Source organism: Meles meles, chromosome 2 (genome assembly GCF_922984935.1).
Source record: "Meles meles chromosome 2, mMelMel3.1 paternal haplotype, whole genome shotgun sequence".
In the NCBI taxonomy this organism is placed as follows: Eukaryota; Metazoa; Chordata; class Mammalia; order Carnivora; family Mustelidae; genus Meles; species Meles meles.
This window is the reverse complement of record NC_060067.1, coordinates 553,152-574,430: the sequence shown is the minus strand read 5'-3', so window position 1 is coordinate 574,430 and position 21,279 is coordinate 553,152. Positions and strand designations below refer to the sequence as shown.

General features: G+C 37.9%; 1 protein-coding gene across 18 annotated transcripts in view; it reads right to left on the bottom strand.

The window, feature by feature from the left end:
* Positions 1 to 21,279, bottom strand: part of SEC31A (SEC31 homolog A, COPII coat complex component) — a 75,529-nt gene that overhangs the window by 42,108 nt on the left and 12,142 nt on the right. For 10 of the 18 annotated variants that reach the window (XM_045995759.1, XM_045995776.1, XM_045995784.1 and 7 more), the window contains exons 3-16: positions 20,874 to 20,997; positions 19,360 to 19,558; positions 17,764 to 17,859; positions 16,534 to 16,674; positions 14,420 to 14,562; positions 10,454 to 10,553; positions 7,918 to 8,079; positions 7,570 to 7,722; positions 6,103 to 6,330; positions 4,999 to 5,073; positions 3,698 to 3,736; positions 3,125 to 3,202; positions 685 to 760; positions 68 to 246 (exon numbers count right to left, since the gene is read on the bottom strand). In XM_045995759.1, the coding sequence (XP_045851715.1) occupies positions 68 to 246; positions 685 to 760; positions 3,125 to 3,202; positions 3,698 to 3,736; positions 4,999 to 5,073; positions 6,103 to 6,330; positions 7,570 to 7,722; positions 7,918 to 8,079; positions 10,454 to 10,553; positions 14,420 to 14,562; positions 16,534 to 16,674; positions 17,764 to 17,859; positions 19,360 to 19,558; positions 20,874 to 20,997 (1,793 nt within the window). The remainder of the gene's footprint in view (positions 1 to 67; positions 247 to 684; positions 761 to 3,124; positions 3,203 to 3,697; positions 3,737 to 4,998; positions 5,074 to 6,102; positions 6,331 to 7,569; positions 7,723 to 7,917; positions 8,080 to 10,453; positions 10,554 to 14,419; positions 14,563 to 16,533; positions 16,675 to 17,763; positions 17,860 to 19,359; positions 19,559 to 20,873; positions 20,998 to 21,279) is intronic. The other 8 variants (XM_045995816.1, XM_045995841.1, XM_045995857.1 and 5 more) reach the window with 4 other exon arrangements.

Below are 21,279 nucleotides of genomic sequence, written 5' to 3'. Positions count from 1 at the left end.
TAGTAAGGCTGTAGTGCTTTTATAATTAGGTAAGCGTTATAGTTTATCTATTTTTAAAATAACATACCCTGGTAATTTTGCTCTGGGATTTTGCGAAGTATTTTTTCTGCGTTTGAGCCAGGAGTTCTTGTCCACCTGCTATGGCCAGTATAATGGCATCGGCCATGCGGTTGTCATGTAAACAAAGGTCAACAGCGCTCTCAAAGTTACCCGTCAGCAAAGCCCGAGTAATTAAACCATCAATATCTGCAATGAGGAAATAACACACGCAAGTTAAATCAAGTTTTTGTTACAAGAGAAAATCCTACACATATCAGTTTTGGCATGCACACACAAAGGGAGAAAATAATGCTAATTTCTTTATATTACCAGTGGACTAATTTCTAACAAAAGTTTTTGAGGTCTATGGAAATATACGAGATGCATGTAAGTGAAATCAGGTCAAATAACACATTTTTCAGATTGTTTACACGGGAATAATAGAGACTGTTACACAGTTCTTTTATCACATAGATGTCAGAACATACCTCTAGCTCCAAGAGACCAATTACATACACTAAGTATGTAAATGTAAGTAAGTTCTTCTTTTCAACCCTCTACCACTTGGGATAAAACATTTGTAACCTAAACTTAGGGATTACTTGCTTTCAGATTGCTAAAAACCAAAATGGAATAGGTACTTACCCCCACTGATGGAGATGTTAAATGTTCCTCCTGCTGATGGCACAAATTCAAATTCTTGTTTTCCCTCTTTAACGCACTGAAGAGATGGAAAGGACAATAATTTAGCCAGAATGAAACTGGAGTAATTTACTGGCCAAACAAGATTTATATATAACTATTCACCTACTGACTAGACGACATGCCAAGTTACTCCAGAAACGTTCTCAGATCCAAGACTTTCCTAAGTATTAACTCCCACGATACAATCATAAATAAAATACAAGGTCATCAGGAATAATGTTTTAAAAAAAAGCCTTAAGGTACGTATCTACTACCGGTAGCTCAGAAATTACTGAAGAAGTTGTTTTCCTAGACACTTCAAATAAGAATAGCTTGAGACATGCAAAATACATTTTCCTAATTTTATCATATTTGGACTTTAAATGAACCCTGCTGCTATACATCTAAAATTTCCCGTGTGTCTCAAAACTTCTGCCCAATCATTAGGGTTAGTTATAAGGTCTTTTTATTTTAAATGAATCAGTCTTGAAAAAAAAAACCACCTGGTGCCCTTATACAAATGCTGTATAAAAGACTATATGGGAAAAAAAAGACTACAAGAATATACTCAAGTTCAAGTGCAGACTTTGTATTCTCTGAGTCATACCTGCAACAGCAGGCTGGTCTGGTAAAAAGATACACAGTTCTGTTAGAAACTTGAGACTACCTGTAAGACTGAATAGAAAGAAAGTCTATATTTTCTTTCTTTAGAAGAAAAGAAACATAAGGAAGGTATATTGCTGGCAAATAGTTTAAATGCTTTCTATGTATAAAAATTCACAAGAAGACAAAAATAAAATGTATCAGAGATTATAGAGAAATTTTTAAGGAAAAACATAGCTGTCTTGCATGAGATAAAATACCTATCTTCTCTGCTCCTGTTACCTCACATGCGAATGTAAGTGCCCAGTATTCGAGGTCTGGGGCATTTTTGGATTTAGGAATTTTAGTACAGGGCACAGCGTAGCATCATCTGTAAATAATGTTTAATGAGTTAATACTATTACAGGGGAATAACCATAACCTTAATTCTTTCCCTAAAGAGAAGCATTCTAGAACTTTAAAGCTTAAATAAAAAAATTTTAGAGCTGGTTATTCACATTAAATTCACAATAAATAAATCAGACACTGATCTGATTATATTCACTAACTTACTAAAAAACCTTTTCTTTTTTTTATTAACTCACAATTTTTAAAATTTGTCTTTGAAGAAACAAATAATAAACCCTTATTCATGGACTCCTGAAATACAAGGCTGAGAAAATGGTTTATTACATGCTGAGCATTTTCAATGTATAAACTACTGTGTCTCATAAACAAATAGCATCATCAAGGTAAACAGAATTTTACTCTAAAATACTCTGAAAGTACACATTGGTGACTACCGTTTTGTTAAGTACATATTATTTTGCTATTAATTTGTAAGTGTATTTCCAAATGGTCCTCTACTGGATAATACATAGTTAGTCTAATTGTACATAGATCAAAGTACATTCCTTGAATGTATCCTTCAATTCTGTATGGGTATTACCAAAATTCAAATTTTTATAAAGATTTTACTCATATTCTTTATTCTCAGATTAAATAAATGTTACATCTATTTCTATGGAAAGTGTTTTTTAATAATTATCTTGTAAAAGTCTAAATTTACTGATGAATTATTTTTATAACTTCTCTAAGGATTGTGAGAAACATTCTATAGTCAGGCTATCTCCATATCAGAAAGAAGGAACAAGTCAAAGATGAGATGAGAGACAAGAACTTATTAATTAATTTTCCAAGATGAAATATAATTAGAAAGCAAGGAAATTACAGAATTATTTAGTAATGGTTAAAAAAAACAGAAAAACAAAAGGAAGAAAAATCAGTGATACAACTCTGTGTTCAAGGACTCTTTTTAACTGGTTATAAAAATTGTCAACTACAACTTGTGACACATTTCTCATGACAATCAGTAAATCACGAGTTTATTTAGTGAAAAATTCTATACCTGGATTCAAAGTTCAAGACTAATCTAGAAATCTCTGCCACTGATAGCGGGCTGTAAATACGAGGTGTCAAGGAAAAACATCAGCTTTCCATGCAATGTACCATGGATTTCTGAGCAAGATCTCTTTTCATTCTGACGCGCTGATATCCATCTGACCAAATTAGGTCAATCTCATGTCAACTGTTAATTTTAAATCATATATTCCAGAAGCTAGGTGAAAGAACTAAAGATTTCATAGACGATCCTTCTCCCAAACAAGTAAATAGACTCCTACCTGAAAAATCTCTAAGAAAACAATATATTCCAAACTCATTTTGGAACAGTAGTTAAGCAAATTTTCCATATTTCAATGTGAGATAAACAGGTATCACATATTTTCCCAGTGCAATGAGAAATGAAAGAAATCAGTACCTCTCCCAAGAGCTGCTCTCCAGCAGCAGGGCTCTCCTCCCCATCACTCTGTGCTACTTGGTCAGAGTCTTTAAGAGCCTTTGGTACACAAAACAATTACAAGGGAAGTTGAAGAATGTAGCATTAAAAGAGTATTAGTGACTAAGACAGACAAAAGACCCAACCAACAACATTTAGAGCTCGTTTCACCGTAAGAAGCAACACTCAGTATACGAGGTATATTGACTTAAGAAATACTATTAGACAAAAAGCAAAGAGCCGTTACTGCTAGGACCTTTCCTTTTTTCCTATCAAATGTCCCCCAGGAACAAAGATCTTAACCTTAAATATCTGAGCAGTCACTGATATTGTTTCTCCTCTTGCAAAATTCAAGTATCATCAAGAGAAAGGAATACTCTCTACCAGCTAAATGTACATTATTTTAAAATGAGAATTCACTTTAAAATACCTACATCAGCATTCATTTTTACACTGTAAGGCAATAAAACAGACACATATCTGGAATTACATTTCCTTCTGTGTTATGACCTAAGACAAACTTTTGGAAGTAGCTATTTTTAAAGGCCTTCTTACCGCATTTGGTCCGTCCACTTTGCTCAAGGCCAAAGCGATCTGAAATGAAAACAACAACTCGCCTACTACACGGAATTCTGCAAATGCTCACCACTTTCTCCATCTTCATCGGCAAAAATCCACCAAAGTTCAGATCAGGGGCATGGGGGGGTGTTTACGGTAAGAATAGAATCTGCTATTCAACCCAAACCTAACCTCAAAACAAGCATGTTTTCTTCTACTTCCTTTTAAATAGCTATAATTAATTTTAAAAACTTCCTTCCAGTTCTCACTACAGAAAGAACTGCTACTAGAAGTTTTCTGACAACCAGATTCTATTTCCTCATTTTTGCTATTAGACATTTAGTAAAACTTTCACACTGACCTCTTACAAACCTGTAAAAGTTAAAGCACCAGGAAGTTGAGACTAATAATAAAGTTAAATACAACGAAATCGAAAGGCATGAGCAAAGACACAGCCAACAAGCTGCGGGGCTGTGCGGTCCCACCTTCTGCGCTACAGAAAACTCAAAACTCAAGTCGCTTTCAAAGAACAACAAAGGGCTGAGACAAATTACGTGAAGAATCTAAAACACTTCCTTCAAGGTTCCAGAGGCAGAGTATTTCTCGGGCCGCTCCCGTCAGTGCTGTGGAAGGAGTAACGAAGCCCCTCTTGGAGAAGAAAGCTGTCCAACGGGAGGACGACTTTCTCTCTTTTTAAAAGGGAATCTTCTTCTAAGTTAAAATGTTAAGTGACTCAGTTGGACTTTTGCTTATTCAGGTTCAGTACAATAATTTGCCCTTGTTCCAAAATGTTTACTGGCTATCTGTCGGCTGGACAAACCTCATAGAGTCTGGAAATGCCAGACTAAAGGCAAGAACGGCGAGAGCCGAAAACTGGGCTCATCTGGACCAGGACTTGACTCCACCACGGAAGCTATAGTGAACACGGGGTGGTCTCTAACAGTTCCCTTGTTTTCTTTTCCCTCAGGGCCACTGGTTTAGCACCCTCTTAAAATCTCAGTGTTATTTCCAGTGTTTGAAGTTGACGGCTTCTTTTCTTTCAAGGCCCAATTCTACCTGACACGACACAGCTCTTTAAATCGAGTCTGGGGTCCAGGCGGTTCTGGCAGCTTTTAAATCCAGGTACAAGGTGGAATTTAACGATATGTACTTGGAACTCTGGTAACCAAACAAATTCTTATTAAATATTTATTGAATGACTTGAGATTACCTGTATAGAAGTTTATAAAAAGAACACTTAGGCTACATAAATATTTTACTTGCATAAGCACAGCCTTTTAACTTCCCCAGAAATTTACCTTCTTTCCTAGGTCTTCTTTTCTGTATCCTAGAAGTTCAAGGTATTTTCCCCGAGAATCATCCTCAAAGTTTACCTTTAAAGAAGACATAATCTTGAAATAAAGACATGTCTTAAATTTTTAATTACCTGATCAAATTGCAAATAGCATTATTAGAAATTATAAAAAATAAAGTCTACTAAAGTCTACTGTTACCAACTAAAGCTTTCTACATCTACTACGTAAAAGGCTCACTGTAAGAAAGATTCCCCCATATAGTTTTCTTTGATAGTAGCATACTAGTTACTAATCATCCTTGTCAAATGAAGCTTACTTTTATTTTACTTTTTAAGGAGGCTCCATGACTACTGCGGGGTTTGAACTCAAGACCCTGAGATCAGGAGTTGAATGCTCTACTAAGCCAGCTAGGCGTCCCAAAGCTTACCCTTAAACTATAATTTCTTTAAATACAAGCGAACTCACGTCCGATGGTTACAGGTGTGCAAAACGCAACACTCCACGGAACACTCAATGTCCTAAAACTCTTTCCCCACATGAATGATTACAAAATATAAAATTCTGTAATTTCAGAATTTAACCTTACTGCATTTAAGATCTCTTTGGAAAATTTAGTATCAAGAAACAGACACTCCAGAGGAGGCAGAACGACCAACCAGAAACTCTATTTCCTCTTGTCATAAATGCGACTCGGTAGAAGGAGTGAGAAATGCCTCCAACCTCTCTCCCCTATGCTTTCCCTCTCTTCCCATTTTCCATAACTGGATCTACTAAAGAAATTAAATCTCATTTTTATTAAACTAAGCTCTGTGTTACATAGCGTTAAGACAGGTCTGCTGAATGTTAAATATCTCTCACTTAAATATAACTACCATGTCGTTTTTACTTCTAGAAAAGGTACTTCATACTAGGCTCTTCAAAGCAGAGGGAAGAGCTCCTGACCCAAAATTATGGTCACATGCTCTTCGTAAGGTTTCTTTAATCTCAAATCAGAAAGCTCCTGAAATCACAGTCCTGCAATACTTTCTTTAGTTAGGAATGGAATGAGAATATAATTGAGAAGAGTTAAATTTGCAGATAATGAAACTGTTTTAATCTCAACTTTACCTTCAAAAAGGACCACACATTTTTTTCAAATTCAGTCTGAGAAGCCTCGATTTTCTTCTGACAGTAACTGACGAACCCTTGCGACTGCACGACCTGCTGCAGCTGGTCGGACCGGCAGAGGAACTCCTTTTCTGTGACCACCTGACTGATGAACACGTGCTGGTGCGGCTCAGCCCCCTGCTGGGCCTGCACTCGGCCGTTCTCGAAGGTAACCAGTTTGCCTCCGAACTGGGAACGGAACAATGAACAAAGTCAGTGGGGACCACAAGGAGAAGGCCAACAAGTGTGCTTACTGAAAAACGTGCCAACGGAAAAGAACTTGGGCCTTACTAGCTCTCACTCTGGATAAAAGCAGCTGATACCGTCTCCCGTACTCCACGATCTGACCCCAGCCTCCAGTCACTGTTCTTCACACCACCGGCCTTCTAGAGAAAACCTCCTCTTTACTGTGCCTCACAGTTTCTCAGCTATTTGTTTTACTAACTTGCACACACTCAACTGCATTTCTCTTCAAGGTCCGGGGAAATGCCGCCTCTTCCACCTCAGATGCCCTCAATGTATTACAGATCTCCTTCCTTCCTTCTTTCTTTTTAAAGATTTTATTTATTTATTTGACAGAGAGGAATCACAAGCAGGCAGAGAGGCAGACAGAGAGAGAGGGGGAAGCAGGCTCCCTGCTGAGCAGAGAGCCCGATGTGGGGCTCGATCCCAGGACCCTGAGACCATGACCTGAGCCGAAGGCAAAGGCTTAACCCACTGAGCCATGCAGGCACACCATTTTTTAAGATTTATCTATCTGACAGAGAGAGGACAGACATTGAGAGAAGGAACAGAAGCGGGGGGAGAGGGAGAAGCGGGCTTCCTGCTGAGCAGGGAGCCCCTTGTGGGACTGGATCCCAGGACCCTGGGATGATGACCTGAGCCGAAGGAAGACGCTTAACGACTGAGCCACCCAGGCGCATCTAAAATGGCAAATTCTATGCTATAGAATTTGTATGCTGTTGTATAGCTATTTGTATGCTATGCTATACAAATTCTATGTATTTTTACTATAAAAAAGAAAAGAAATTGGCAATTAAAAAAAAGTTAGAAGGAAGGAATAAAGGGAGGAAGAATACACAGATATACCCTCCTCCAAAGAAAAAAAAAGACTGAAGGAAGGAGAGATGAAGAAGGAAAGTAGTTTAGTAAGGGGATGGACAGTGTAAAGGTTGCACAAGAAAGTAAATGTACTTACTGCCACTGAACTGTGAATTTCTAAATGGTTAGCGTGGTCAATTTTATGTCATCTATATCTTACCACAATTTAAAAAAAAAAAAAAGTTCCCATTTTTTCTGAGAAGCCATTTTGAGTGAAGAAAAACTTGCGAACACATCTCAATCCTCTTCCACCTGAGTGACCCTCTAAGAGCACTTTACCAAAAGAAGGCCTCTGCGCTGACCGACCGCAGAAACGGATGCACCTACAGAAAAGGAAGCTCCAACAGGCCTTCGGATCCACTTGGGTGGCTTCTTCAGAGGCAACACTATATTATGCTGAGCCGTCTGCTGAGGAATTTGTAATGGAGGAAGGGGCTGTCCTGTGCCAAAGGGATCAAGATTCCCAAAGGACGATGAAAGCTAAAAAATATAATTACATGAGAATTTGTAACTTATACGAGATTGTTACATGTTTTCAAGTCATACCCATGAAATATTTTTATCACAAGCATCCAATTAATCAGTAGCCCTGATTGGTAAAGTCATCTTCAAAATAATTAAACAATAAGATATTTTTCAAGTGTTATAATTGAAAATTTTAACACTTCGTATTACCTTATCAACTTGTTTCTGCCTTAAGCCATCTGCACTCCCACCCATGATGGAATACACGCTGATCCGCCCATCAAAGGAAGCCGCTGATAAGACAGCAGGGTTTCTGGGACACCACTGAATGTCAAAGCACCACTGTGTGTTGGTGGGAAGTTCATACAACACCTAGGCAACAACAACAAGGGTCAAAAACAGTATAGCCACTCGACAGCCAAAACACCTGAACGAGTATGACCGACGTGTGCAGCTTAATGAAACACTTCCTTTTAGAAAGTATGTTGAACCAGGAAAAACAAGCGTAAAAATTCATTTAAAGTACAAAAGGAGTCCACTATGGTGAGCTATTACGATAAAAGTGAATGCTTCTTCAGAGTTGTGACCAGAGTTAGAACAAGTACATATTAAAAACTAAGGTTTTTCTGTTTTTATTGAGGTGGTCGCAGCAGATACATCTGAACGACCAGAACAAATCAGAACAAATCAGAACAAAAACTCTAAAAGAGAACGGTCTCCTGCCCAACTCTTTTTGCTTGCCAAGATCCAGACAATCATATGTAGGCTACATGTAGGCTAGCTGAAGACCACAGTTAAACAATAACCTCAAGAAGGAAGAATTCACTGAGAAATTTGGTTTTCAGTCAGGCAAAACCATGTATATACCATTTATATGACTGCAGAATGCAAACAGGTTCAGCATAAACAGTTTAGAAGGAGAAAAATATAGAAAAACTGTAAACAAGTGGTTGATATAAAACCTTTACAATGTAATAATTATTGCTAACTCAGTGTGATGGTAACTGATGCTCACAGGAGGATAGGTTTTATGTCTGTTTTTAACGATTTTATTTATCTGAGAGAGGAAAAGGGCACAAGCATGAGCACAGGGAAGGGCAGAGGGAGAGAGGGAAGCAGACTCCCTGCCGAGCAAGGAGCCTGCTGGACTAGGAGCTAGATTTCAGGATCCTGGGATCACGACCTGAGCTGAAGGCAGATGCTTAACCGACTGAGCCACCCAGGCATCCCGGTTTTATGGTTTTAAAAAGTCAAACTAACTTTGACTTTGTGGGGTATTTTAAATGTTCTGTTTTAGAAGAAAACAGAATTAAGCAAAAAGGTACCTAGCTTACTCACCTTTAAGGCTTACATTGGTCAATAAGACTCACTATTCGTGTTCTTTAAATCATTGTTCTATTCCTAATTTGCACTTGAATAAAAAATCTAATAAACTTTTTATTTCCAGCATGTGCTAAAAGTTTATGGCTTCAAAGTCCAAGCACACACAACTAATCATAAACAAAATACATTTTATCAAATCATAGAACAGATAAAATTAGAACAATAATTTCCATGATTTTGAACTCACTTGGAAAGGCACAGTATAAAATGCAAGATTTTATTATTTGGTCCACAAACATATGAGGGAAAACTTACTTTAATTTTTTTCCTATCTCCCCTAACTTTAACGATTCTATCTTCTTTTAGAAAACTTAAAACCACAAATGACAAAGTGCTTGTTTCTATAGATTAAAACCTATAAAAGAGGGGTGCCTGCTTCTCCCTCTCCTTCTGCCCCTCCCCCATACTGGTGTGTGAGCTCTCCCTAACAAATACATAAAATTCTAAAAAAGTGAAGTAAAAAATAAAACCTAGAAACAAAAATCTATGGTCTCTTGCCCAATACTGAAAAGAGGGAAACCATTCATTCAACTGAGAAAAATAATTTTTAAAATACTTGAGATTTTTTTGCCCATTAATTTAACCTAAAGCAATTAAAAGCAATTAAATTATATTTATATAACATTTATATTGAAAAGAAGTAAATTTCCCACATCGAAATTTCTACATATAGAACATATGACAAATATTATAAAGTATATTCCTGCTGTATAGTTCAGAAGAGAAATTAAAAACATACAACTTTTGATTTCCAAAAATCAGAGAGGCTCTTCAGGAATGGTAAGGTAGGAAAAAGTCCCAAACCTTGAACACTCCTGCTTTAAAACACAGAGATCACATATTAAATAAATATTAAATAAATAAATAAAACCAAGTATTTCTGAGTGTGGGTCAACACCTTTTCTTAGAAATGGGGGGTAGGGGACGATTACTAATTTCGAATATACTATTTCAATGGCTGACTTTCTTGGACGAAACAGGTGAGGGTTAAATAATATTCCCGATAAACTCTCTCCTAGATTAACATTTCGCACACACCTCTATGTCCATGTCCTTAATTATACTAAAGCGCTAAAGAATCCATATGGAAATTTTCTTATTCAGCAACCGATAACATATATAATAGTGGGGTGCCTGGGTGGCTCAGTCATTGAGCAGCTGCCTTTGGCTCAGGTCATGATCCCGGGGTCCTGGGATGGAGCCCCGCATCGGGTTCTCTGCTCACCGGGAAGCCTGCTGATCCCATTCCCCCTCCCCCTGCTTGTGTTCCCTCTCTCACTGTCTCTCTTGGTCAAATAAATAAATAAAATCTTAAAAAGATATATGTAGTAGTTATAGTCTGAGAAATGGTTCCTCCTCACACCTCTCCTGTGTTTGGGTTGGAGCAGAGAATCTTAGCATCTTTTCCACAGCTCAGCAACAATTCCGGATCTGCCATGCTCCAAGCAATTGCCAAAATCCCCCTAAAAAACACAAGGTGAAGAAATTTTTAATCTTCAGAAAACCAAGTCTCGAATGATTCCTGTCTAGGTTCTGGAGACACATGTTGCTAACGGAAGTATAATTTCATATAATCTTTATGGAAAGCAATTTAGGAATGTGTACCCTCTTTGATCACCAAGAAGATATTCAGTATCTTCTCAGAATTAGGAAAACACCATATGGGATGAGAACCCAAATTGTTTAAGACTGCCTTTTGTTTCTAATATTTTATTTTATTTATTTATTTATTTAAAAGATTTTATTTATCTGACAGAGAGAGAGAGAGAGTGAGAGAGTGAACACAAGCAGGGGAGTAGGAGAGGGAGAGGGAAAGGTAGAAGCAGGCTTCCCGCAGAGCAGGGAGCCCGATGTGGGGCTCAATCCCAGGGTCCTGGGATCATGACCTGAGCTGAAGGCAGATGCTCAACAACTGAGCCACCCTGGCGCCCCTCTAATCTTTTATTTTTTAAAAATTAAAATCTTTGTGAAAATTATAAGTACAGTACGATGTACAGCCTTATACTCCTCACTTTGACTCACTGGCTTGGCCACATTTGCTGTACGTGGCTTTCTCTCTCTCTCCATACATACACTGACCATTTGAGAGTTAATTACAGATATTATGACACGTCACCCCCACACTTACCTCTGAGGATAAAATCATTCTTCTGCATAACCATAATACAATTTTGAAAATATTTCTTATTTATATGCAGTATTTTAAAATGTATAGTCCATATCCAAATTTTGAACTGCATCAATATATACTTTCTAACTGTTCCCCCTTTAGAATCCAATCACGCATGTCAAGAATTTCAAGCGTGTCAAAAAAAAACAAAACAAAAAAAACCGAATTTCAAGCATGTCAAGAATGCCTTTTAAAGAAATTCATACATATTTAATATCACTTTTAAAGAACATTTATGGGGGCACCTGGGTGGCTCAGTGGGTTAAGCCTCTGCCTTCAGCTCAGGTCATGGTCTCAGGGTCCTGGGATCGAGCCCCGAGTAGGGCTCTCTGCTCAGCAGGGAGACTGCTTCCCACCAACCACCCCCCCGACCTGCCTCTCTGCGTACTTGTGATCTCTGTCAAATAAATAAAATAAATTCTTTAAAAAAAAAATAAAGAACCTACGTTCTTACAAGTATTAAAGAAAAAAAAATCATAGATTTATAAAGCAGGAAAGGACCTTAAATCTCATCTAAGCCTCGTCCTGCATGTATTATTAGAAGGAGAAAACTGAGAAATCAGAGAGTCGATCTGTTCCTGCAGCTCAGTGTGGTCTTCTGTCTTGCTAAGTTATGATCACACCTAAAACTGGCAGTAGAATATAGTGTCAAGAGCATGGAGCACTGGGTGTGGTGCGAAAACAATGAATACTGTTACGTTGAAAAGAATAATAAAAAAAAAAAACCCAGCACAGATTCTAGGGGCACCTGGGTGGTTCAGGTGTTAAGCGTCTGCCTTCGGATCAGGTTATGATCCCAGAGTCCTGGGATCGAGCCCCACCATCGGGCTCCCTGCTTAGCAGGGAATCTGCTTCTCCTTCTCCCACTCTCCCTGTTTGTGTTCCCCGTCTCGCTGTGTCTCTGTCAAATAAATAAATAAAATCTAAAATAAAAAAAAAGGAGCACAGATTCCAGGATCAGAATGTTTGCATCAGAAGTCAGCACTTGACCGGTTATGGGACCTAGGCCAAGTTTACCTTACTGAGCTTCAACTTCCAATTCATAAAATGGGCTAATGGCATCTATACCATCAACTTGTTATGAGGATTAACTGACTTAATACTTAAAGTGCTTGTACACTTCATATATTATAAAAATGTCAGTGTCCTCCCATTATTACATAAACCTCCCAAGGGCAGGGATTTTTTATCTGTTATGTCACTGACTCGTAGCATAGTGCTTGGCTCAGAGCACATGTTCAAGAAGTACGTGTTGAATGAATGAACAAAACCTTATCTAACATGGGAACAATATTAAAACTTATCCCAATCAGCCTTTCTTCACTAAAAAGCTGACTGAAGCAATAACATCTAAACAGGACTGCATTTTACTGGACTCTCTTCTCCTTTACAAAAAGCTAAGGAGAGGTCAAAAACTTTAAGGCCTCTTAGTGTGCAAATCTACTACCCAGTAGGAAAATAGGATTTAAAGCTTTAGTCTATATATCCTTAAACAAGAAAGAAAGTCCAAAAGTATTCAGAAAATATTATAACATTAAAAGGGATTTGCTTCTTGTTTAAAACTGTTAAACAAATACATATAAATTCCCTGGATACCCGAATATCAATGTTAGGAAGCATGCTAATTTACAATTAAATTTAATGCTACCAAACCTAACATGAGAAAATTTGCAAATCTTTTAATTTTTTTTAATTTTAATTTTTTAAACCATTTTTATATATATATATTTTAATTTGTTTATTTACAGCATAACAGTATTCATTGTTTTGGCATCACACCCAGTGCTCCATGCAATACGTGCCCTCCCCAATACTCACCACCTGGTTCCCCAACCTCCCACCCCCTGCCCCTTCAAAACCCTCTGGTTGTTTTTCAGAGTCCATAGCCTCTCATGGTTCATCTCCCCTTCCAGTTTCCCTCAACTCCCTCTCCTCTCCATCTCCCCATGTCCTCCATGTTCTTTGTTATGCTCCACAAATAAGTGAGACCATATGATACTTGACTCTCTCTGCTTGACTTATTTCACTCAGCATAATCTCTTCCAGTCCCGTCCATGTTGCTACAAAAGTTGGGTATTCGTCCTTTCTGATGGAGGCATAATACTCCATTGTGTATATGTACCACATCTTAATTTCTACACCCAACGTGGGGCTTGAACTCATTACCCCAGAGACCACAGTTGCACACTCTATCAACTGAGCCAACCAGGCACCCCACTCATATCTTTTTAGAGAATCTGCACATTTATTAAAATTAAAAGCAGGGGCACCCACATGGCACAGTTGGTTAAGGGTTCAACTTTTGATTTCAGCTCAGGCTGTGATCTCAGGATTGTTGAGATCAAGCTGGACTCCGTGCTCTCTCCTTGAGATTCTCTCTCCCTCTGCCCCTCCCACTCTTGCTCTCAGGCTCTCGCTCTCGCTTTCTTAAAAGTAAATAAATAAATCTTTAAAAAAATGATAAAAAACAGAAAATAAATAAAATTAAATTAATAGCAGAATAACCCAAATTTCTCAAAAATACCTTTAAATTAAAACAGAAACTTAGGGGCGCCTGGGTGGCTCAGTGGGTTAAGCCGCTGCCTTTGGCTCAGGTCATGATCTCAGGGTCCTGGGATCGAGTCCCGCATCGGGCTCTCTGCTCGGCAGGGAGCCTGCTTCCTTCTCTCTCTCTCTCTGCCTGCCTCTCTATCTACTTGTGATCTCTCTCTATCAAATAAATAAATAAAATCTTGAAAAAAAAAAAACAACCAGAAACTTAGAAATAAAACAAACTTTTAAACTGTTGTGTGTCCTTGAGTGTTATGGAAGACTATCAGTATTATGATCCTAATAAAGATCAAACTGGATAATGTCAAGAGAGTTGTCCTAAAATGCTGTGGTATACTGGGATTTTAATCTATTCATTATAACTGAAAAAAGGAGTGGAAAACCCTTTATCACATTTGTTATTACTCTGATATGAATTGGCCACCATTCTTGAGAACAGAAAATCTGATGAGGATTGCTTCAAATACATATAATTTATACTGAATTTTACAAGACAGAGACGAAATAGATTCCTTAATTTAAAAACAATTATCTGACAATTCAAAAGTAGTAAGTAAATGTATTTTTAAAAATAAAAGAATCAGGTTCCTTAGAAAAACAGCATGATACCTGGCATGGTTTTCCAAGACACGGAGTGGAGAGGAAGCAAAGCGTAGATCCCACATCTGGATTACTGGTAATCGATCATCCTCAGAGGCAAGGACCATCTGAGTCGCGACATCTGGATGCCACGCCAACCCAGAGCAATGCATCTGTGGAGAGTTAAGGCTCACAATGTATCAATCCTATTACTTTATGAAGAGCCAAAATGAGCTTGAGGAACATGCTTTTGTTGAAACAAATAGTAGGAAACATCAGTTCAGGCTTAGTTTTTTAAAAAGCAACAAGAAAAAACAAAACCTAAAACTATTAAATTTTGAATCCTGACATCTACCTCCAGAGCCTGCACTTGCAACCTTCAAGCTATGCTGTCTCTTTAAAACTATGAACTTTTATTCAACAGCCTTAAACAGTACTCTTTAAAAGTAAAAAAAAAAAAAAAATTTTTTTTTGAAGATTTTATTTATTTATTTGACAGAGAGAGAAATCACAAGCAGGGAGAGAGGCAGACAGTGAGAGAGGGGGAAGCAGGCTCCCCGCAGAGAGCCTGATGTGGGGCTCGATCCCAGGACCCTGGGATCATGACCTGAGGTGAAGGCAGAGACTTTAACCCACTGAGCCACCCAGGCGCCCCAAAAGTTAAAAATTTTAATGTTTTCAGTTCATCCAGCTATTCAATACACAGCACCATTCTGGACCAGAATAATTCTATACCAAAAATGACTTTACCGGTCAATACTGTAACTGGGGGGAAAGTTTTATATAAATTTAAATACAATTTAATACTTTGAGAAAAATGAAAACAGGTAAAAGATTATAGTAACAGTGCATGGGTGGCTCATTCAGCTAGAAGTCTGACTCTTGGTTTCAACTCAGGTCATGATCTCAGGGTCCTGGGATCGCCCCCACATGGGATCCACACTCAGTGGAGTGTCTGCTTCTCCGGTCTCCCCCCCTCCGACCCTCCCCCATGGAGTGTGCTCTCTCCCTCTCTCAAATAAATAAATAAGTAAATTGCATACCTTTCCTCTATTTTGTCAAAAAAATCAAGGCAGAATGTCTAAAGCAACAGCTACCATTTAAATTTTTACATGGAATAAATTAACAGTATTACTAAGAATTACCTGGACATTTAGATCCTACTAAATGTTCCAAAAGATAATAGAAATGCTTATTATATAATTTATTCAATTAAAATTTATTTTAAAATTCCTAATTCAGGGGCGCCTGGGTGGCTCAGTGGGTTAAAGACTGCCTTCGGCTCCGGTCATGATCCCAGGGTCCTGGGATCGAGCCCCATGTCAGGCTCTCTGCTCAGCGGGGAGACTGCTTCCTCCCCTCTCTCTCTGCCTGCTTGTGATCTCTCTCTCTCTCTCTGTCAAATAAATAAAATATTAAAAAAAAATAAAAAAAATAAAATTCCTAATTCACTGGAAAACAGTATCCTGAAGAAATATTTTTCTAAATAGTTTTCTGTGGTTATTGTTCCCCCCCACCTTGGTTATCGTTAAATTATGTATGTATTCTCTGATTTAGACAAACTTGTTTTTAAAATGTCAAACTAAACAATGTAATGGAAAACTAACAAAATAAAGCCATTTAATTATGTCTAAATTATTTAATAGCACATTATGACATATTATTAAGGAATCTGTAAGGTCAAAAATTTAATGTGTTGTATAGCTACATCTACCGGGCAAATGGGAGATATTAGCTCACTTAAGTGGTGCCTAATCAGAAGAGGTGAAGCCAGGAGTCTGGAAACCACAAGTTCACAGTCATATAATTACTAGCTGGAAAAATTCATACATTCTAGTGAAAGCTAAAGATAAAAAGTTGCTATAATGCTTTGAAACAGCTAGTCAAGCAAGAACAACCAGTATGCCATGGAATAAGGTATTTAATTAACTATCTCTCTCTTCATCATTAACAGTATCCAACATGGTTTATCAGAAATTTTATTATCTTCCCCAAGGAAAACCCTCGATTCAACATGATTGGTCCATGAATAGACAGCAACTGACTTTACAAAATTTGATGTGTTGTCAACACTGACAATATAGAAATAGCTACAGCAGGAACACGGCATGTTTCTGTATATGACAAGTCAATCACGTACTCACCCTGTTACTATGGTCACTGACTTTGATGATAGGCTCATTTTTTCTAAGATCCCATACAGTGGCCCGGCCACTGGGACTGGCTGATGCTAAAATATGCTGAACTTGTCTGTTCCACGCAATGCAGCTGATATCTTCTGGGGGCTAAAAGGGAAGAAACTAGTAAAAACCATTTCTCACTTATGATCCAATTAAGTACAAAATCTGATCCTTCTTTTTAAAAAACAAATTAATTAAAATCTGACCTATTTATTCCACAAATTTTTTATAATCGTAAGTTCTCAATAAATATAATACAATTTAAAGCTCAGTATACACGCCAATTCAAGTATTTTACCTCGTTTAATATTGTCTCATTCACCATCCATTTATTAAGCTCCTGCTATAAATCAAGCACTTTTTCTTAACTTGCAACTCCCACAAGGTAGGTAATGAACTACAAAGTAGACACTGATCAGCACGATGGACAACTAGGCAGAGCAGAAGTTAGAGCCTAGGGGTGCCTGGGAAGCTCAATGGGTTAAGTGTCTGAATCTTGATTTCAGCTCAGGTCCTGAGGCTGCTTGGGATTCTCTCTCTCCCGTGCCCTCTGCCTATCACCCCCATGTGTTCCCTCTCTTTCTCTCTCTCAAATAAACAAATAAATAAATAAATAAAATCTTTAAATAAAAATAAATGGTAGATCACATGCTATCATTGTATGACCTCTAAGACAGCCAGAATGTTGGGATCCATTTTAATGGCTCCTCAGTCTGAACAGTCTATAGACCATAAACTTCACAGAGGTAAGTGGAAGACTGTTCATTCTTAACTTACAGAAATGCACAGGAAAGGGGTTGAGCTGCTTTTTTCTTAAAAAATAAGTTTCCTTTCTAGTCTATGATTTTTATTCCAAGGTTAGATGTCGTCAAAATACTATACAACATAAAATTCTATACTATATAAATTCCTGTATTTAAAAAGTAATCCAAGACTTGTCTCTTTTATTCATGACTGCATGTCAAATACATCAAAGCAGTGTCTGGTGGTAAGCACTGAATAAACATTTGCTGTTGAAGGACTCACTGATACTTCGAAGAACACATTTACGAACACTCTGCTATACTGAAGGAAAACCAGTAACATCTGAACACTGATTTTAAACAAATATATTTTGTGTGGAAAAAAAATGAAATAAATAAAGTGTTAAAGAACCAGCTGGTTCTTTTGATTACACCAGAATCAGTGCAATACCTGTGTTTTGGCTCCTGGTGTCATTGGCGTTGCAAAGTTGTTGAGATCCCAAATGTAGATTTCAGATTCATTAGCACCAGAGGCTACCAGATTAGTCTGCAATAAGAAATAATTAATAATGAAACAACATTTAAGAATAATTAACAGAACTCTGAATAACTGTTCAGAGATAGAATGCTCTATCAGTTTTAGGGTATACAACTTTTCTACTTAATTAAAGAACCAAAACTCATGAATTCCTAATGCCATGGATAATAATCTGAAACTGCAATGGGTTTTCAAAGAAGCATATTATAAAATCCTATTTCACCAAAAAGACAGTATGCCTACTGATATTAAAATACAAGAGATTAAAAAAATAATTATATGGATGAATTCTTAAACAATCATGCAAACATGTGGGGATTATCATTCGTGCAGGAAGGAGATCTGATTGTGAGAGAGAGACAAAAAATAGGCAAAACCAATTATTGTTTTCAGACAAATAACTGAATCCTAAAATAATGGCATCTATCTCCAGACACCTCAAAGCCAGCTTCTGCTTCCAGACCCATACAGGGCTAGTAAAATCTCCTGCCTTAAATCCTCATGTCTTTCTGGTGCATTTACACTCAATCTTGTTCTGGGTAGCACTTCTTCCCGGTTATCTCTGTTGCATACCTTTAGGGTCAAAAAGACCATAACCCTGTGACACGAAGTACAGGAAGATAATGGGTTTCATATATTGGCTTTCATCTTTTTTTTTTTTTTTAATTTTTTGTTTATTTATTTGACAGACAGAGATCACAAGCAGGCAGAGAGGCAGGCAGAGAGAGAGGAGGAAGCAGGCTCCCCGCAGAGCAGAGAGCCCGATGTGGGGCTCGATCCCAGGACTCCACGATCGTGACCTGAGCTGAAGGCAGAGGCTTTAACCCACTGAGCCACCCAGGCGCCCCTTGGCTTTTATCTTTTATTATTCACTCTCATAAGTTCCTTCATCCACTGACAGATGACTATGAAAAAAGAGGAATTCTACGGTTGTAGCCGCCAACCGTAACGTAACGTAACGTAAGACACCACCCAGCAAGCAGCTGCTGTTTAAACTCACTCACAAAGCAACTAACTATCTCATCTAAAGAGCAGGCACCATAAACTACAGAAATGAAGCTCAGGTTGTATTTCTATACCCTAAGTATTTATTTATAATATAAGAAAAATAACTATTTTAAACTTTCTTAATATTCATGTTTCGGTTGTTAAGCTCTCATGTTCTATTAACTCAAGATATTTGCAAACCTATACATTCATATAATTAATTCATATAATTAACATTCATGTAATTATACATTCATATAATTAACACTGAGTTATACTTATGATGGCAAAAGTAGACTGACTGACTCTGCGTTGCCTGATCCCCTCCATGGAGTTATCATCATTTACCTCGATCCCAACTCTGAATCCTCCATTATTCAAGAAAATACACTCACTCATCAGCCTGCACGGGGACACATTTTTAGCTTTCAGTTCCAAGACTGAGGCACAGCAGACTCGCACGCCTATTTCAAATAAGCAGTGAATGTCTCAAGAGTTATGAATAAACATCAGAAGTCTAACCTGGAAAATATTCACATCCAAGGCTCTTACTGGGCCGGTATGCTTGTCATTTTGGGCAATCACAACTTCCTTGTCTCCAGCTATAATTTTAGAAGGATCGTAAAGAATAATATTTCCATTTTCACCACCTGCAATCAGAACTCCAGAGACATTTCCTTTGGAATCCATCTTATGAGGGCCCCAAATCAACTTGTGGTACCTTGAAGAGAAAATGAGTAAATAACTGATGTAAGTCAAATGGATAAGAGAAAACATTCAAAATTGCATATTTCATCCCATGTGTTTTCATGAATAATCTAAAAACACTGCTTCTCCTCTATTCCTGGTAACCGTGCATGACTTGGTGAAATGGCATTTTAGTTTTTATTTATATTCATATGTGCATATTTGACTTTATAATCCTGGAGAGTAAAAACTTTCTGGTAGAGGTAACACAGCGTCAGAAAGTATACTTGACTTGTGTGTCAAGAGATACGGGATTAAGAATGGTTTTACCACTTAGAAACTGTGAGGCCCTGGGCAAGTTACTGAATCTTCCTATGCTGGGTTTGGTCCATCGGTAAAACAGAGCTCTAATGGATCATCTCCTGATACTATTTGACGACAGAAGTGCTCACTGACAAGTAGTCTGTTAAGTAGCAGAAGTGCCAACAGAGGTATATAAACTTTTCTAAGAAAAGTAACGTATTCCAACGCTGGAAAAGTGACATCAAAATGATGTCTATTATGGCAAGTGTCCCCACTGATGGAGAATACAGATTACAATTTGGCTGGGAGATGAAAGCTGATGGTGGCACGGAGGTACACAGTGACACGAGTGGTGGGGAGCGGGGAACGGACAGACAAAAGGTATGTGGAGTTCCCATCACAGTGGGACAGCCCTGGAAATATGAGGGCCCACGAGACTCCATGTGCCAGAGTACAATCCCTTCACCAAAATCGGCCAAACTACTGAGACAATAAAGCACATTTTACTACTCAAATGAAAGTGTCCTTTTCCTGTATTATGACAGGATGTTAACTACTTGGGAAGATGACCCAGACACCTGCTGTATCAGAAATCATGTCAACGAAAATCTCTGTGCTATGTATTTCTAAATACAGAAAGTACAACGAAAAAAATAACCTACCATTCAGAGATAATCACTTTTAACACCCTCATGGTCATCCAACTACCCCCTTTTTAAGCCATACCTATCCTTTTTTTGGTAAACAGTTGACAAAACGGAGATAAGAGACAGTATGCCTCCTGTATCAGGAGGAAAAAACTACTAGAAGATTGAGCGTCTCCTTCCCATCCTATGCGTCAGTTGTCATTAAAAAGTCACAGAACACTCACACCCTTCTTTTACTTCCACAGAAACTCACTCATATACTTTTTCACAAAATATTTCATGTCGTTGATGGCATTCTTGTAGTTTCTGATAACGTTATCTATAGACAAACTAGGCATCAACCACAACATAATAACACAATGATAAATAACGTGAATTTAAAATTCACCAGTCTCACACCTGTGAGAAGAGGAGAAGGTGGCACAGGACTTCATATCCAAGGACGGGTCAGAAAGGTCTAATTCAAATATCTCGAGGGAAGCACTGGTACTAAATGTTGCATCCAACTGCTGAGCAGATGTTCCTATGGAAAATACGCTTATGGTAACTACAGTGCAAAAATAAAAGACTCAGAGAAAACCATACAAAACAGGAAGTAAATGCACGTTTTCCAATGATCTCACTCATGAGTGTGGTCTTAGTGACTAACATCTCAGGGTGCATGCCATTAAACACTGCTCAAATTCCTGTAGCAATGAATTCTGACACAAGGCTTGGAGACGATGTTTCTAAGAATGGAGAGTGCGGGTAACTCTTTAAACCTGTAGATATCTTAAAAACTCTCTATAAAAACAGTCTCTTGATT